Source organism: Sceloporus occidentalis, unplaced genomic scaffold (assembly GCF_023333645.1).
Source record: "Sceloporus occidentalis isolate IW3139 unplaced genomic scaffold, rSceOcc1.0.p SCAF_38, whole genome shotgun sequence".
In the NCBI taxonomy this organism is placed as follows: Eukaryota; Metazoa; Chordata; class Lepidosauria; order Squamata; family Phrynosomatidae; genus Sceloporus; species Sceloporus occidentalis.
The window spans coordinates 1,242,318-1,260,047 of record NW_028317018.1 but is presented as its reverse complement, the minus strand read 5'-3'; the positions used below and the strand labels follow the sequence as shown (position 1 = coordinate 1,260,047).

Sequence of the window (17,730 nt, the reverse complement as noted above, 5' to 3'; positions counted from 1 at the left end):
CAGACGGGTGGATACTCCTTGAAGGAGGATGCGAGTGCTGCAGTAGCAGCTGTACATTAAGAGAAAATCCAAATGGGAGCCAGATAACCCCTAGTGGGGTTTTGACCCCCCTTGCTGCTTAAGGAGAGGAGTATGCAAATGACCAGGTCGTTGGTACAAGATAAAGACTGAGTCTTGCTGTGTGTGCTGTATCCCAGATCTGCAGAGCTATGAGCTATGGAGGAGGCAGGCAGCTCCCTGCGGCATCCCCGACCATCCTCACCCACTGCCCTGCTACCTGCCCACCTCTCCTGCCCTGCTCTCTTACACCTCTTCTGCCTGCTGCTTCTCTCCTGTGCCCCTCCTTGGGCAGCTGCAGTATCACAGACAGGTAAGGAACTCTCTTCTGCAGCCGGGACTCGGTGATCATCATTATCATAGCATTGTCAGCATATTCCTCTGCAGGTAACAGCCCTGCAGTGCCCCGAGGATTGTGAATGAATGCCATGCACTGCTTACATCAGTATTATGCCATTAAATAATGAATCAAACTTCACAGGCCTGATTGGTAACTTGTAAATGATAAATGATGATCTTATCTTTTGTGCTGTTTAATATATAGAGGGTCTTATATGTGTAATTCTGCTTTGGGATTGTCCTTAGATAACATGAAATCTTATAGGTGATGGATCCTCTGCCATGACTGCATCCAGTGACCCCCGGTTACTACTTGGATAGATATCAGCCTCACCGGTTTTTGTGGGACTATAACCCTCATCGGACTGGTTGTGGCTCATGGGGGGGTCCTTCTTCCCCCGCCACCAGACAGTCAACATTCAGACAGGCAAATACAGTGCATTAGTTATTGTACACCGTCCAAAATTATGGAGGGTACAACAGCTGCACAATCAAGTCCTTAATATAGAATTGTGACAAGCAAACTTCCTAACAGTGTCTGATTGATTTTGCATAGGGAAATCACTGCAGTAAGTATAATGTGGATTGGATCAGAGAAAATCATTGCAGGATGTCCCCTGCCATTTATGTCACACAGTCATTCTACTCCATGTACTCCACTGCAGCATTAGAGAACATTGATATTTTTCTTAAACCTATTTGCTACCACCTGCAGTGCATTGAATGACTTCAATGACCTGCTGTCCTGTCCTTGAATAGGTTAATGAACGGCACCTCCTGATTCGGTACAAGTATAGATGACTTAACACAGCTGAGGTTAGCGGCATCCTTTGCTGTACATTTTCCATTGATCTCCAGGTCAGGGTATTACAATTTGCACAAGGCTGCACTTGAACTAAGTGCTCTTAAATTCTAAGGGGCCCTACTGCAATGCATTGTAAAGTATGTGGGGTTTTTTATAGAAAACTATTAGGTTTTTACCTTTATTAAAATATGTGCCTTTTTTCTACTATTATCCTATATAAACACAAATAAGTAGTGCAGAACTGTCTGTCCCATCCTTTTTTAACGGAAAAGGTTCTTTGACTCCAAATGTTTGTCATCCATGAAACTGATAATGACAGGATTGCGCTTTTTTGGTGCTGAAAATATATATTGATATATGTTGGGCTTGTGATGATATATCTATCTATCTATCTATCTATATATATATATATATACACACACACACACTCACATACATACATATATACATATATATGTACAAACAAAACAAACTTTGTAACCTTTATGTATGGTTAAGTAACTTTGAAAACTTAGAAAAGCAACGCTAGACCTTGACACGGACCTGCAATGGACATTTACTGTAAGTCTGCAGTTTGTATATAAAACAAGCTGGGGACTCTTGTACTCACATATGTGACACTACAGCCTAGACATTATGGGCCGTATACAAGTGATTCAGTAACTCCCTGTTAGTGCTGTCACATACATGTCATTGCTCGGCTTAGCTTGGTTCAGAAAGGAAACCTCTTAGGTTTGGGGCAAAGGGAGATGTCTCAGCTTAACGATGGGACAGGCCCACCCTGCTAGTATATACTAGAGTATTCATAATAACATAAATCTGCGTACGATTTGGGTTTGGATTTACATTGTTGGTATGTGCACATCTGTATGTATATAAAAGAGCATGATTTTGTAGAACAAGACCAGTTTACTTGATTTTGGGCAGTCACACTCGGTTTTCGGTTTGATTTCATTTATTTTATGCATATTGTCAATTTGGCATGGACCTGCTGAAAATCATCCCTGCTCTATACATATATTAATGTAAATAGTATTTGCAAGTAAGATACATATGCTCTATTGCATATATTATGTCTACTTCTTGCTCCCTTGGTTGATTTCAGGGCTTCATTGTTCTTCTTTTTAAACCTCTTCTCTATCTGTTACACTTTAAATTTATTTAACCAGCAGACATTCTATCCTGACACACAAAAAGACATCCATGCATTTAAATTACTTCATGTTCTCCTTGGATGTGTATAATTTTATGCATCAAAGGATTTGCTGCAGAGCTGAATAAGAAGATGATAGAAGATGTTAAGAGCTGGAGTCTAACTTGTCATTTTTGTTTGTAAAATGAATTAGGATGTGTCTAGGAATGAACAGGCAACCCACCAAGCCTTTAGATGCGGCGTCTTATTGAATGTTTTTTTTTTCTCATCAAATAGAGTGCTTTTTGCAAGAAATTCTATTTTTTATATAGTATTCATATAAGATAAAGTATTACACAAGATATAAATTCAGTAATTGTAGGTTGTAGTATTCAAGTATATAGAAACCATAAGGTTTTCCATCTTGAGTTTGATTTTTTTTTTCCATATCAGGGTGTGGAAGTGAACTTCAAGTCACTCGGGAACAGTGGTAGCCAACTGGAAGCCATATGGCTATTATGAACTACAAGTACTGAAACAGTATAGTAAAAGAAACATATTTGAGTATCTAATGTTTTGAGTTGCACTCACCAAATGGACTTATAGAACAACTTGACTATTTGCTGCAAGTTGAGTTATTGATTTAAGTAGAAATGCATCAGGCACTGTTGGGTTTGTAAATTCAAGTCTCTCATGAAGTTATGTTGAGTTGCGCTAGGTTAGTTGGTTAGACAAGTTGGTGCTTAAGTGGATTAGTCGCAGATAAAAATAAATAATTCTAATAATCAACATATACTGTTTTCTGTAATTAAACTTTATTTAAGCCTTTACCTTTTTCTATCTAGTTGCTGAATATTATTCTCCAAATGGCGGTGGATATTTCACAATCTCCCTAGTTATTCAGAAGACCCACATCCAGAATGGATGGACAGCCCTGTCTTCTGATGAGCACACGCACTTCATATGTGGAGAAGATGATTCCAAGTGCAGCTATTTTAATGTGGCCATACATGTAGGCAGAATTAAGTTAAAAAACTACACCATCATAAATATTCAATTATTATAGAATAATGTTTAAATTATTAAGCGTTTGACCACTTTCAGGCTTTATATACTTTCTACTTAGGAGTTGAGTTAATTTCTTTAGTTTGAACCCTTTTCTGCTTAATTAAGTGAATACACAAATTGATGCATTAAATCTAACACAAGTCATCTCAACCTTGAGAGAATACAGTGATATTTATGCTGGTATCTTAAGAGAACACCAGTCCAAATATTTTCCCAGGCTTTAATCCTCTTCTTAGCTCACAAAAGCTGTCCGTCGGTGAGTGTGTATCACATTATAGAATTTGATAACGCAGCATGTTATATCTAAATACAGGACCTGAGAAATACCAGGTAGTGTGACCATTTGTGGCACCTTCTACTGATTTCTGTGAATGCATAGTATTCAATATCGTGACGGGACGCCAGTGTCCTTCTACGCATTCATTGTGTCCCCATGGATGAATCATTTCCTACACTAGAAAATTGAGTAGGCTCCTAATATTTTCTTTTGGCCCCAAGTTCTACATATGCAGAAGTATCATCCTCTCACTAAAGACTAACACCATATTGACCATGATGTCAAACTTTAGTTACCTAGTATTCTCTGTACTCATGAAAATTAAAAAATAACAGACACATATATATACACACTCACTGTTTGTAGACATTTACAAAATATGGTTGTGTCTGGTTTGCCTGCTTGATGATGTTCTATTTGTGTTAAAACGAGAATGAGTCCTGTTTTGATTGGTCAGTAAAGATGAGATTGAGATGTATGTGTCACGTGGGAAAGTAAAGAGAAGCAAGGTAATGGTGGGGCAGATTGCTGCAAAGTATGGAACAGATGCCTTATAGCAATACATAGTATTGAGTACAAATCAGCCAATATACTCTTGTACCGCTTTCCTTGGTTGAAAATGTCATCTACAACCCCTGTAGCCTCTTGTCTTGGTGCTCTGGTGTGAGTATAGAGAACTGTATTCTTTTGATGCCTTACCTCTATGATAGGAAGTTGTGAAGGTATACTTGTATGTGCATTAGGCTACCATCCCAGTTAGAAGATATTGACACATTTGTTTTACTTAATAATGTCTTGAAATCTTGCAGTGACTAGTTTCGGTTTCGGGAAGCAGTAACCTTCACTGCAGTCCTTCTCCGGCCCTTTTTAGCTTAATGGCTTATTACTGATAAATGCCCTCTGTATCACTCTAGCTAATGCTGCACTATAGATACCATCAGACTAAATCAGCCTGCAGCTACCAGTTAACACCTCTGCTTTCCTACATCAGTGCTTTATGCTGTTTTTTGCTCTCCGTCAGCTCCACACTGCAATGAGACTGCGGGAGGCACCGCTGGCACATTGGCAGATGAAGAACAGCCGTCTCAACACAGAAGCAGCAGTAGTGATAGCGGTAACCACAGTATGAACAATGGAGTGCACAAAGAAATCACATTGCCCTCGAGACTTGTCTATTATATTAACAAAGAATCCGAAAGTCCACATCATGTGTTGGATACCAGAGCAAGGGATCAGCAAAAGCATAATAAGGTAAGACTGTGAAATGGCATCAGAATAACAGATTAACCAGTGATTCCTTGCCTGGCATGATCTGCGATTGTCATTTCGCCAACTCAATTCACTTATTTCAACAGAAGAATTAATCCTATTTTATAAAAGGTAAATCACGTGAATACTCAAGGGTAACACCGGATAGAGTTCTAGTTGGAACAAAACTGTGATTAGATCTGCCACTAGGGTGATGAATATTGGTGAATTAGGATGGTGTTCTGAGTTGATCTACCCAAGACATCCTTCCTAATAAATTAATATATTTTTGCACACTGTCTAAGTCACTTTTTCAAATTCGTATTGTGGTGAATTCGGGTGATTTTGCCTAAACTGGGGTCTTGCTAACGTCCAGGTGAGTCACTGTAAGACCTCAGTCTTATTGCCACATGCTAGGTGTCACGGCTGCCCATGGGGGCACAACATCAGTAAGTGTGCCATGTGGCTTGACAATGGTAGGTGAAAATTGTGTGTGAAGCAGGTGAAACTCGCAGATGTCATTTTCAATATTTCCTCTCTATTTGGAGTTAGATCGTGTAACTGCCTTCTTAAAGTAACAGTTGCAACTTATTTTATCTCTTATTGTATGTGATTCACTATTTGGTTATGGCTTTCATTAGCTGATGTTGAGCAGTGATTTTAACAGGTGCTTTAACAAATCACATTGTGTTTTTAGGTCACCACAAGTAAGCATTTGTAAATGAAAAATGGAAGTTTGAGCAGTTGTAAATAGAAAATGGAACTGTTATACAGCTGCTTTTAAAAGCACCAGATAAGCACCTGTGACTATTTATTATTATTATTATCTTTTATTTATATAGTGCCAACAGTTTACGCAGCGCTTAATACAATACATATATTCAAGAGGTATGATAAGACGAGAATTGACAGACTAAGACAAACCGATACATTAGGTGGAGAGAGCCCGGCTCGCAAGCTTACAATCTTGAGGGAATGGGGTGACAAACATAAGGCACAGAGAAAGGGTGAGAGGTAGTGTGGTGGTTGTATCAGTGACAAGGAAGTTCTAGCAGCTTCTCTGAAGAAGTGGGTTTTGAAATGTTTCTTGAATGTCGGGAGGGAGGGTGAAAGGTGGGAGTAGTTTCCAGAGATATGGGGCAGCCCGAGTGAAATCTTGTAGACGGAAAAAGGAAGAGGTGATAAGTGAGGAGGAGAGCCTTAACCCATGGGAGGAACGTAGGGATTGAGTAGGAGAGTATTTGCTTATGAGGGCAGAAATGTATGGAGGAGCAGTGTAATGGAGGGCCTTATATGATAGTACCAGGATTTCAAATGTAATTCTAAAGGTAATTGGGAGCCAGTGGAGGGTTTCACAGAGGGGGGAAGCAGAAGAGGAGCGACGTGCAAGGAAGATAAGCCTAGCAGCCGCATTTAGGATACACTGTAGAGACACTGTAGGAGAGAGTCGAGACTTTTTGTGGAGTCTTGGGTGAGGAATGGGTGGATACGAGAGATGTTTTTTAGGCAGGATCTGGTGAGGGACTGAATGTGAGGGATTAAGGAAAGGTTAGAGTCAAGGATAACCCCAAGGCATCGGGCCTGATTAGTAGGAGAGATAGTCGTGTTGTTAATGGTGATAGAGAATTCAGGTAGTGGAGTGGAGATGGAGGGAAGGAAGATAATGAGTTCAGTTTTAGAAAGATTAACTCACTGCAAATATGCTTGAACTTAGAAATAATTCCACTGAAAGAAAAATATAAATACAACACCTGAATAAAACTTTAGTTTTAATAAATAAATACATAAATATATACCGTATTTTTCGCTCTATAAGACGCACCTGCTGATAAGACGCACCTAGATTTTAGAGGAGAAAAAAAAGGAAAAAATATTTTGAGCTAAAAAATGGGCTAAAATATTTATTACAATAACTGAATAAGCTATGAACACAGTAAGACACACACAGTAAGACACACACAGACACAGTAAGACACACACAGACACAGTGAGACACACACACACACACACAGTAAGACACACACACACACACACAGTAAGACACACACACAAACACAGTAAGACACACACAGTAAGACCTCCCTCCCTAACCCCCCTTCTCAGTATCTCCCCTCTAACTCCCTAACCCCCCCTTCTCAGGATCTCCCCTCTAACTCCCTAACCCCCCCTTCTCAGGATCTCCCCCCCCCCGCCCCGGTCACTTACCTTAAACTCCTGTGTTGGAAGCGTGAGGCGTTTGTCTCGGGTGCCGGCGCTTCACTGCTGAGCGCCGGCGTCTGACGTCATATGCCGGCGCCCAGCGTAAAGCGCCGGCACCCGAGACAAACGCTTCCAACACAGGAGTTGAAGCGCTGAGGCAGGCGGCAGTGGCGGCGGCCGCCGCCAGCAAAGGATTCCTGTATATCTGTCAGGCAGGGGGGCCCGAGAGTTGCCGAGCGGTTGTCTTCAGCAACCGCTCGGCACCCCTTGGGCCCCCCTGACTGGCAGAAATCCAGGACTCCTCTGCTGGCGGCCGCCGCCGCCTGCCTCAGTTGCGACCCCGGATTTATCGGCGTATAACACGCAGGTAGGGTTTAAGCTCCGGATTTTAGTTAAAAAAGTGCGTGTTATACGCCGATAAATACGGTATATCGTTGCCCCCCCCCCCTCCCTGCCTGCATCTTCGCTCCATAAGACGCGGCTGATTTTTCATCCTACTTTGGGAGGAAAAAAACTGCGTCTTATGGAGCGAAAAATACGGTATATAATCTAAAAGTACACCTTAAATATTGAGTAAGGGAGATAAACTACAAAGTATCAACTGTATAAAAAGTAGCATGTTGTACTCTACCTGCCTATAACTAGATAGCAGTAATGAAAACTAGTGCAATGTCTACAGTCCAGTAGCGTAGTAATAGTAGTAATATCGCCATCATTAATTCTAGCGAGACATTACATCCGTAACCTTGGTTTGAAGACTTTTCACTATGATCAGAAAAAATAATAAACAACCCAACATGCATTTCACTTGCTACACTCAGCCACGTATGCAAAATGAGTGAAATAAACAGTAAAAAGTATATACAGATACATCCCCACATCTACCAGCTAATAGGATAGCCATATTATATAATATATAATTACAGGAGAAAAATTCCAAAGATAAATATATAAAAAGGTATTTTTTTTAGATGAATTAATCTCAACCTACATCTAGAAAGTACTAAATTAAACTGATAAAAAAATACTACCAAACTAATGAAGAGGGGTTAAAGTTTTTAATGAATAAATCCAAAAGGACTCCCTCTGAAGGAGTATTTTTATACTAATCATATCCAAGAGAGGATACTTCAGTGCCTACAAATTTAAGGCAAGATAGATCCTTCTTGTGATAAATGCGAATATGTCTCCGATGTGACCCTGCACAGGGAAGGGTCCGATAATAGAATGGGCCAATATTTATTAATTATATCCTTAACAAACATCCAGACTGAATTAAAAGTTTTAATGCATCTAGATAGATTGTCCTCACAATTTTTTTGTGGGAGTCCCTTATTAAATATCTCTCTCAGCTCAAAGGGCACAAAATAATCATGTGTAAGGATAAACTGAACCATGCATAGAATCTATTGATTAAATTCAAAAAACATTTTACCTTTATTATGAGAAAAGGAACCCTCTGAAGGCCCTTTTGATGTGGAATATTGTGGTATAGAGAAATCACGTCCAGACTGGCTAGAAATTAGTTCTCTATTGTTGGAACCTTACGAAGAAGTTTTTTCACCTGTTTGGTATCCTTAATACGTGATGGAATCTCACATATCACAGGGGCAAGAACCACATCATTATATCTGCTCAGATTTTCAGTAATACGGCCTATACCAGAAAGTGTAGGGTGGCCAGGACGATTGATCAGATTTTTCTGAATCTTTGGTAAACAAAAGGCCACCTTTGGGGCTGATGTTAACAAATATTTAAATTCTGCTTCCATGAAAATGTGCGTGATAAGCCTCAAGTAAAAGTTTCTAGAACTCCTTAGCTCCTAGTACTCATTTGTCTGGCCACCACTTAATTTATTACACCCTCCTTCAACTTGTAAGTTTACCTATAGCCACAACATCCCCCCCTTTATCTGCTAGTTTAATAACTATGTTGGTATTAATGCTTAGCTCAAGCAGGGTTTTCCATTCATATTTTAAATTATATGGGATCAGTAACTTTTTTAGCATCTCAAGCTCATTAGTTACCAATTGCACAAAAAAGACTAATGTGGGGATAATCCTCTCGGGGGTGAAGGTGCTCCTTGGTCTAAAATGTGATATTGGTGGAGAAAATGTCTCTGGGTTACCATTAGACTCTTTTTCCAAAACCCATAAGTCCCTGAGACAGAGATAATCGGTCTTTGAAAGTACGATTTGTTTTGCTTCTCTTATATCGTTATTTTCAAAGAACTTACATAGGGCCAATTTCCTAGTAAAAAGATTAATATTTTTGACCCATTGAAAACAATCAAATTTAGATGTACTGTTGAATGATAACCCCTTCTTAAAAATGGCAACATGATTTTTATTTAATGATTCCCCCAAAAGATTTATCGTCTAAGTATCCTTTATTTCTGCCTTATGGATGTAGGATTTATGCCTTGTTGGTTGAATGCTTAGATCTATCTGAGTTTACGATCTTTAATGTGAGCCTTAACTTTCTCCAAATTACTTTTCAGATTTTGTTCAAAATCAGAATTTGTGCCATGCTGTATATTTATTATAATTTTTGTTAATTGATTTCCCCTGTAATTATCAATTTAGATTTATGATTGCCTTCATTATCAAATCACATATTTTATCATGTCCTCGATTATAAATTCTGTAGCTATGTGGCAATATAAATTAATGGAATATATACATTTTTGGGCGGTATTATGTAAAATATTATATGGCTATCCCATGCGCAGGTAGATGTGGGGGATATTCTTTTTACTGTTAACTTTCACTCAAACTGCATAAGTGGCTGATGAAGTTGATAAACACGGGACGCCGATACATAGTCACTCATTAACTTTGTACAATTGATATGTTGTAGTTCATCTTCCTTACTCAACGTTGAAGGTGTACAAGCAGAGTAGTACTGAATTTGAGTTATTTAGGAGCAGAGCGGAGATATGGACGATCGTATTCAAAAAAATGAATGACAGTAATTTATGTATAACAGGTCCAGGTGAGGCCACAAGGGACAAGAGCCAGCCCTGTCCAACACAATAATGAAAAAGACTGCTTAGAAACCCCGTAAAGGAGCACAGAAAGGATTTGGCCATGGTGTAATTCATACTAAAAGACCTCCTTATACAAGACACCCGGTGGCTTTACATTGAATTAGGTAAAAGCAATAAAAGTGAACAAAACTTTTCAAAGTTCAAATCTGATCAGGCCATTTCACTGTGGTGTAATTTGTTCAGAGAAGTTGTTTCTTTTTTTTTAATCAAGCCAAATTCAATTTGTAACACATATCAAGTAAACCTGAAACCTGAAAGCACTTTGTGGGGAAAAGGAACACCAGGCAGTTCTATAGCAAAATTAATTAGTTGCATACTTAAGTGGAATGAGCAAATAATTGAAATACGCCATACTCTGCTGTGGTAATGTTTCCGTGAACAAACGCAGATAATCAGTGAGATGAATGAATGCTCCATTCACATTAACCATAATAAAACAAAGCAAGAATTCAACGCAAACCCAGTGAATACCATTCAAAAAACACCTGGGGCATACATATTGGGGATTCTGTCATACTAAATGGCCATATATTGCTAGCCCGCCACTACGTCAAAGTACCCCAAGTTTGGCAAGTTCTATCTAATGTTTCATGGCTATATTGCTTTCCAATGAGACTTTCATGCAATGTAAAGCCTTCTCTGGACACCATTAGTGAGGCGCCTTTGTGGCAGGAGGGGCTGCTCAACCCTAAAGTTTGGTCAGAACCTGCAACTATGCACAACACAAAACATACAAAAAAGCATAGAACACAAACTAAAAAGACATACACATTTAGATTCCCAGGATAGAATAATAATCACAATAAGTACAAGAAACAAAGCAAGAATTCTGAGCATACCCAGCGAATACCATTCAATATCAACATCTCGGGGTTGCCATTGTGGTTAGGCATTTGATAGTTTATATGGCTTTTGCGGGTCACCATCATCAACATCACACTGAGCTGATTCTTTATAGCGACCTTAATGAAGACCTTTTCTCCATAGATTTCAGTTAGTCAGAGTGTGTGATTGAGACTGAGCCATTCTATTGTTTACTACAAGGCAGTATGATAAGCCTCACACAGCTAAAACAAATGCAAATGGCTCTTCTGCAATTGTATAATGTTTCTGCCTGGAAAAAATGATCAGAACTGCTTACAAAAATAAAATGCCCCCCCCCCAAATCTGGTACTAGTAATACTAGTACTACAATTTGGTGAGAGTTCTCTTTATACAAGTACATACCATAAAATACTGAGTCATATTAAGAAAGGAACAAACATTTTAGTATAGAACAATCACAATGGACAAGATGCAAGTCCACGCTGTACTAAGACATCCATCCTGTGAACCAGAGACTGACCTTTTATACAAATGGCTGAGTTGATTTTAATTGTTAAATCGAACATTTGGTGTTTTCCCTACAGTCCTCTTGAGCTCCCAGCTGATATTGCCATCAGATTCTGCTCTTGTCACTTATGCCGTATGCTTTGGATCATGAATGACATTTAATGCCAACAGCAAATATTCCAATAGTGTATCTTGCAGACATATGCACTATGTCCCTACCCTACTAAGCACAGTTTTAATCAGTGCTGGCCAAGAGCATTTTGTCGTTTTGGCGTCTGAGAATTCTGTTTAAATGGTGGCTATAATAAAAAATAAAACAAATCCATTTTTTTATATTGAGTACATTCTAAAAAAATCATTAATTTCAAAATGATCCCATTACATTTTGGAAATCCATCAGATGTTCAGATACAGTTCAGCTAGAGGATTGTAATAACATTTTGAAGCATACAGTTGGCTAGTGATTTTGCCTAAAATTAATTTAATAGGTAAATATTAACTTTAGTCATTATTGATTGTTTTTACATTTTTATTTTGAGAATATTAATGATCATACATTTGCTTGATTGGCCTTGTGTGTGACATTGTCAAACCAACTTTGATGCTAATACATGTAAATCAGTTATTCTTCAGTATGACAAATAATTTGAATTCAGAATTCAATCCCATTTTTCACTTCATCTGTACTTTTGCCAGTTAGCATTTAAGAATTATTTTTCTACATTTTTGGGTGAACTTTTGTGAGGTGCCTCTTCCCTTCATCAATTATTTATCAATACTGATGATATGACTTAAATGTACTGGTTTGCCTTTAACCTCAGTATAAGAAGGAATATGTGTCAGATACTGATTTGGCATGGAATAGTGGCCTGTAGAATGGTATCTGTCAGATGGAGGGGCCGATATCTGTCCCTGTCTACACCATGCCTTGTTCCACTGGCTTTACGGCTGATTCCACCTCCTTCTCCGCTCACCTCCCTCTGACCACCCTTCCACTTTTAGCTCACTCTGCCTCCAGCAATTCTACCTTTTCCTAACATTAGAAAATAGATCTTGGGTAGTAAACCTGGCTTCCAGGCACAAAAATAAACGACTGTTCTTTATAAGAGTCCAGGCTGCTGAAATTAGAGATTTATGCTGTGTATACCTGTCCTGATCACTCTCGAGGTCACATTTTCTACTTTAAAAAATGCTGATTTAATTTTTTAACATAATGAACAAGAGAATGCCAGGGCTGTAGCGGCACATTTTGTGTTGAAACATTCAGTTATTATTGAATAATAACGGAATCAGGAAGCCTTGTGTCTTAGTGATAATAGGATATCTACCGATTGGTATTACTGTAAGTGAAAGGGTAAGCCAAGCAGACTCCACATTAACAAGCAACAAGATGTAAGACACTCTTCTCACCCTTGAGTAATCCATATGGCAGTTGTTGAAATAATTGAATTACAAATGGACCTCTCTTCTGTACAGCGTTTTTGTACGACAGTTTACAAAGCTAGTTGTTCTTAAAAGGAATATATTGCTGACTTTACAAGTGTCAATACAGAACTGAACTGGAAATTAGGCTTGAGGCTCATTATTGTGTTTTTTGTACTTACACTATCCACAGACAGTCCTGATGTATAGTCTAAATGGTCGATGATTGTGAATACAGCCTTTAAAACCCTTCTCACTGCACTAGGCATGAATTTATTTTAGTGCTCCTGGTAGACCTTCTTCAAGTGGTGGTCTTATTTCATCTCATTCTTCCCTCAAACCCTATCGCCTTACTTCTCCCATCTCAAATTCTTCTCACGCCCATATATCCTGGTTCTCTTGCTATCCATAAAATACAGAGAACATGAGAAAGGAAATTAAAAGGATTTTGCAAATGAATCACACCCTATGCAAAATTAGAGAAACTCCGGAATGGGAAAATATGGCTCAAATCGCCAGAACAAAACAGAACAACATAGCTCGATCCAAACTCTACTCCTAAATCTCTACCTAAAAATTAAATCAGAAGTATAGATCTGTAATACACAAATCACAGAAATGTATTAGACTGAATCATATTAAATCAAGAAGAGTCAAGCCTACAGATGTAGATTTATCCGAAAGAAACATGGAATGTAGCAAATACCCAGCCATCACTCCCCCATTAAGAAACATTTAACTTATACACTTAGCTTTCCTTTTTATTTAATTTAGTAAGTTTGGCATATATTATCATATAGTGCTGTATATACTTTTCCTTTCTTGATATAATATTCTAATGAATTGTCCTAGTAAAAATCATGGTGACCTTCAGCTGAACATCTCATGTACCTTCAGTGTTGATGTGATGAGATGTGATGAATAGAGAGAGATAAATAACATAAAAAAAACAGATCACATGAAAAATGATTTCCGCTCATTAAAATGACAGATATTTCAGGGGGATTGACTAGCTCCAAGGTAATTTCAAGGTCTTTTGTGTGCAAACCATGCATGATTTCATTTACCAGCTCTGCAGAATTGCACGTCCATTGACTGTCCTAGTGACCTTCCACTGATCACTGATTTGATTTATTAAAATGCTGTTGTCTTGTAGGTCATCAAGGTGGTTGATGACTCAAATACACAATCCACCTGTACAGAGATCATGCTGGCAGCACCCAAGTATTCTATTATTAACACCAATGTAGCAAGGTATGAGTTAGCAGCGAACGCTTTCGAACAGATCTAAATTTGACCACTATTTAGTGTCCACATACTAAAACAACGGGATCTGACGCACAAGCTTAAAATAAACGTACATGTGAGGGACCATTGGACCCCAACCCACAGTACATTTGCCTGGTTTGTCTGATGGCCAGTCTGAGCTTTTGCTCCATAAATAAAATAGAAACATAGAAATGGTGAAACATAGAATTTGATGGCAGATAAGAACTGATGGCCAATCTAGTCTACTCATTTTCTCTAACCCTATTCAGTCCTTAGTATCTTCTTTAATGTCGATATAGCCATATAACCATACAATTTTTACATTTCCTTTAACGATTCTGGTGGGAGGTTGTTTTACTTACAGTACACTGTATAACTACCCTTTTTGTAATGTAAAAAAATTATATAAAATGATTATAATATCTAAGAAGCATTTTGGTATTATAGCCATATACTTTACATTTTTTGCATGTACCTGGGGTATTTATGTCAGGGCAATGGGGAGAATAAGGATCTCTAGAGCATTTCTCATAGCAATAGCAGTTGCTACTCTTGAAATCATTTGAAATTAATACAAATGATTTATCAATAGATTTTCCTTTAACAGAGTCGAGTTGACCATCACTTAGATCGAGCCCATCTCAGCACAGTCTTGCTGTAGTAGACATTTTTAGTATCTATTATGTAGTATCCGCCTGCTTCCCGGCAGACAGGAGAGAGGTTTTTGCTGCGTTGCATGTTTCAGTGCTCGCTTTCTCCCCAGGAGTGCTCTAAAGCATTTTAGCCCTCGGAGTAAACCCGTGTCTGCTGGTTATTAAGCAGTAGGATTTCTGTTAACTGGTTAACCGAGCTGTCCAAGACTTACACAACGTCATGTTTTTTTTTTACTTTTTTTGATGTATGCCATGTATATAACATTTCTGCTATCTTTTCTTTAAATGCCTTACCATAGATGTAAGTCAGGTTACGAATGCTAAAAATATTATTTTATTACCAAGAACGTTGCCTTGGATAACTAATGTCCCCAAACATTTATGAAAGTTGCAGATACCATTTTTAAGTAAATAAATAGCAATGCGGATTTTGAGTTTGTGAAACCTCTTTAATGAGAAGTCTCATAAAAAATATATATTTTACTGTGAACATTGAGGAAAAGTATTCTTTATTTATTTTTCTATAAACTTCTTTTACCTTCAGGTCGCGTGATATTATGGGTGACTTTCCCTTGAGCTGATTCTTTATAGCAAGGCTAATGAGGTCCTTTCTTCCACAGATCTTTCATGAGGTGGAGGGTTCCTCAGGGTTATTACAATTTTGTTGTTCACCACAAGGAAAAAGGATAAAGTCAGGGTTGTTGCCTTGTACGTTTGGCTAGAACACAAACCTATTGCATATACACAGTTGCCTAAAAGCCTTTTATATAATAATCTTACCTTACATGACTCTTCAAAAAGTTGTTTAGAATACCGTTCCGCTCTCTCATATGACTCTTTTTCTTTTTGTACCCTAATATTCTACTGGTATTACACATACCTTGCAATGATGTCACACATTATTATTATTATTATTATATATTATTATTTTTTACTTATGTAGTCCTAACAACTTACTCTGTGCTTCTTATATATTCAAGGGTAAAAAGATACATTAGGTAAAGGGGGCACTGCTAGCAAGCTAACAAACTAGAGGGAATGGGGTGAGGAGAAACATTAGGTATGGAGAAAGGTAGTGTGGGGTTGTATTAACGGCAGGTGTAGCTACTGAGATGGTACTCTTCTCTGAAGAAGTGGGTTGTCTCTTTTATGTTGGGAGGGAGGAAGGTTGAAAGCTGGAGATGAAGTGAAAGTGAATGTAGAGGTTTATAGGTTTGGGGCAGCACCAGGGGAGTCTTGTAGACGGGAAAAGGAAGAGGTGACAAGCGAGGAGGAAAGCCTTAGCCCACGGGAAGAACGTAAAGGTTGAGTAGGGGAGTATTTTGTTATGAGGGTAAAAATGTATGGAGGAGCAGTGTAATCAAGGGCTTTATATGAAAGTCAAAGTATTTTAATTTTAATTATTGAGGTAATATAAAGCCAGCGGAGGGTTCCACAGAGTGGAGAATGGGATGAAGAAAGTTGTGAAGATAAGCCTAACAGCAGCATTTTGGATAGATTGCAGAGGAAGGAGTTGAAAATGTCGTCCAGAAGAATATTGTAATAGTAAAGACGGGAAATGATAAAGGAGTAAACCACGTTTTGTGGCTTCTTTGGTGTGGAATGAGTGGATGCGAGAGGTTAAGGATCTGACGAGGGACCAAATGTTAAGGGTGAAGAAGAGGTTTGAGTCATAGAAATCAAGTATATTTATAAAAAAAACAGCAATAATAGGTTTCCTACCACATTACAGAAGGTATCCCTTTTATTCATATGATGCATGGTTTCAAGTATTGTGTACTGTCTGCATTTTATATATTTAAAAGCAAGACAGATGGGCTAGTCTGAACCTAATCCTGTATGACATCTGGTGTTTGAGTCCACCTTTGGGGCCCCATATGGTGTCTGGGCCCCTTTTTGTTTTTTCACCTGGCATTGTCCTAATGAACATAAACAAGTTGCAAGGCTAATTTACAGGATTGATCATAGATTAATAATCCTGTAAATGCAAAGCTAGACTCCAAATAGCCAGATGTATACGTTTTGCAAGTAGCAGATTTCAACTTTCTTTTGCATTGAATAGGTAGGATCTTTATGTTGACCGAGTTGTCCCAAGGGGAACTTTACCCCAGCATCTCTTTGGTGAATTGAGCCTGCTAAGGGACAATTTAATTGCAATAATACCTCAATAACAATAATACTTTTTTTAAATGGACCTCTCTGGGGATGCCACCAGAGGTTCCCCTCTAGCTTTGAAGATATGGGGATCTCTTAAAGGGACATTTCAGCATCCGAGGAGGTCCCCAATCAATCAATGAATATGAAAGGACTTTGTAAGTGTATGCATTGTTCAAAATGTTTTTAAAAAAGCTTGACGCAGCCAATCAGTGACAGGATAGCACCCCCATTGAAATCCTTCTGAACCCCCATGCATTTGCAAGAGGATACCTTGAAAATTGTAAGGTACCTCTCAGCTATCATATGTATTGAAACACATATGATTGCCGGAGTGCCAAAAAAGTAGAAAAAAGGAGAAAGAAATTAAAAATTTAACAACATTTTTAAAATTCTTAAAAAGGGGAAGGGGCATCGTTCTTGATCCATTTTTCTTTTCTGGCTACATCAAACATGGGTGATAGGAGACAACTGAGTTTGTGACTCAGATAGCGACTAAAATATGAGGGAACCTAGTATATTGTTAATTAGGGAACATTCAATATCTAACAAAATAAAGTTATTACATCTTGTTGCCTTTCTGGGAAATCTCTACATTTTTTAATAAGCAGGAAAAACCTGTCTGTTTATCAAGAGATCTTATTATATTGAGAAGACTTTGATAAAGTAGCTGTGAGTGATCTTGGAAGACAGTCAAGGGCCATAATTGTTGATTTAACCTGGGAG

At 38.3% G+C, this 17,730-nt stretch overlaps 1 protein-coding gene across 1 annotated transcript in view; it reads left to right on the top strand.

Moving 5' to 3' along the window:
- Positions 1-216: 216 nt before the first annotated feature.
- Positions 217-17,730, top strand: part of LOC149290591 (disintegrin and metalloproteinase domain-containing protein 23-like) — a 72,708-nt gene continuing 55,194 nt past the window's right edge. The window contains exons 1-2 of the mRNA XM_089488487.1: positions 217-370; positions 4,700-4,929. Of these exons, the coding sequence (XP_089344613.1) occupies positions 217-370; positions 4,700-4,929 (384 nt within the window). The remainder of the gene's footprint in view (positions 371-4,699; positions 4,930-17,730) is intronic.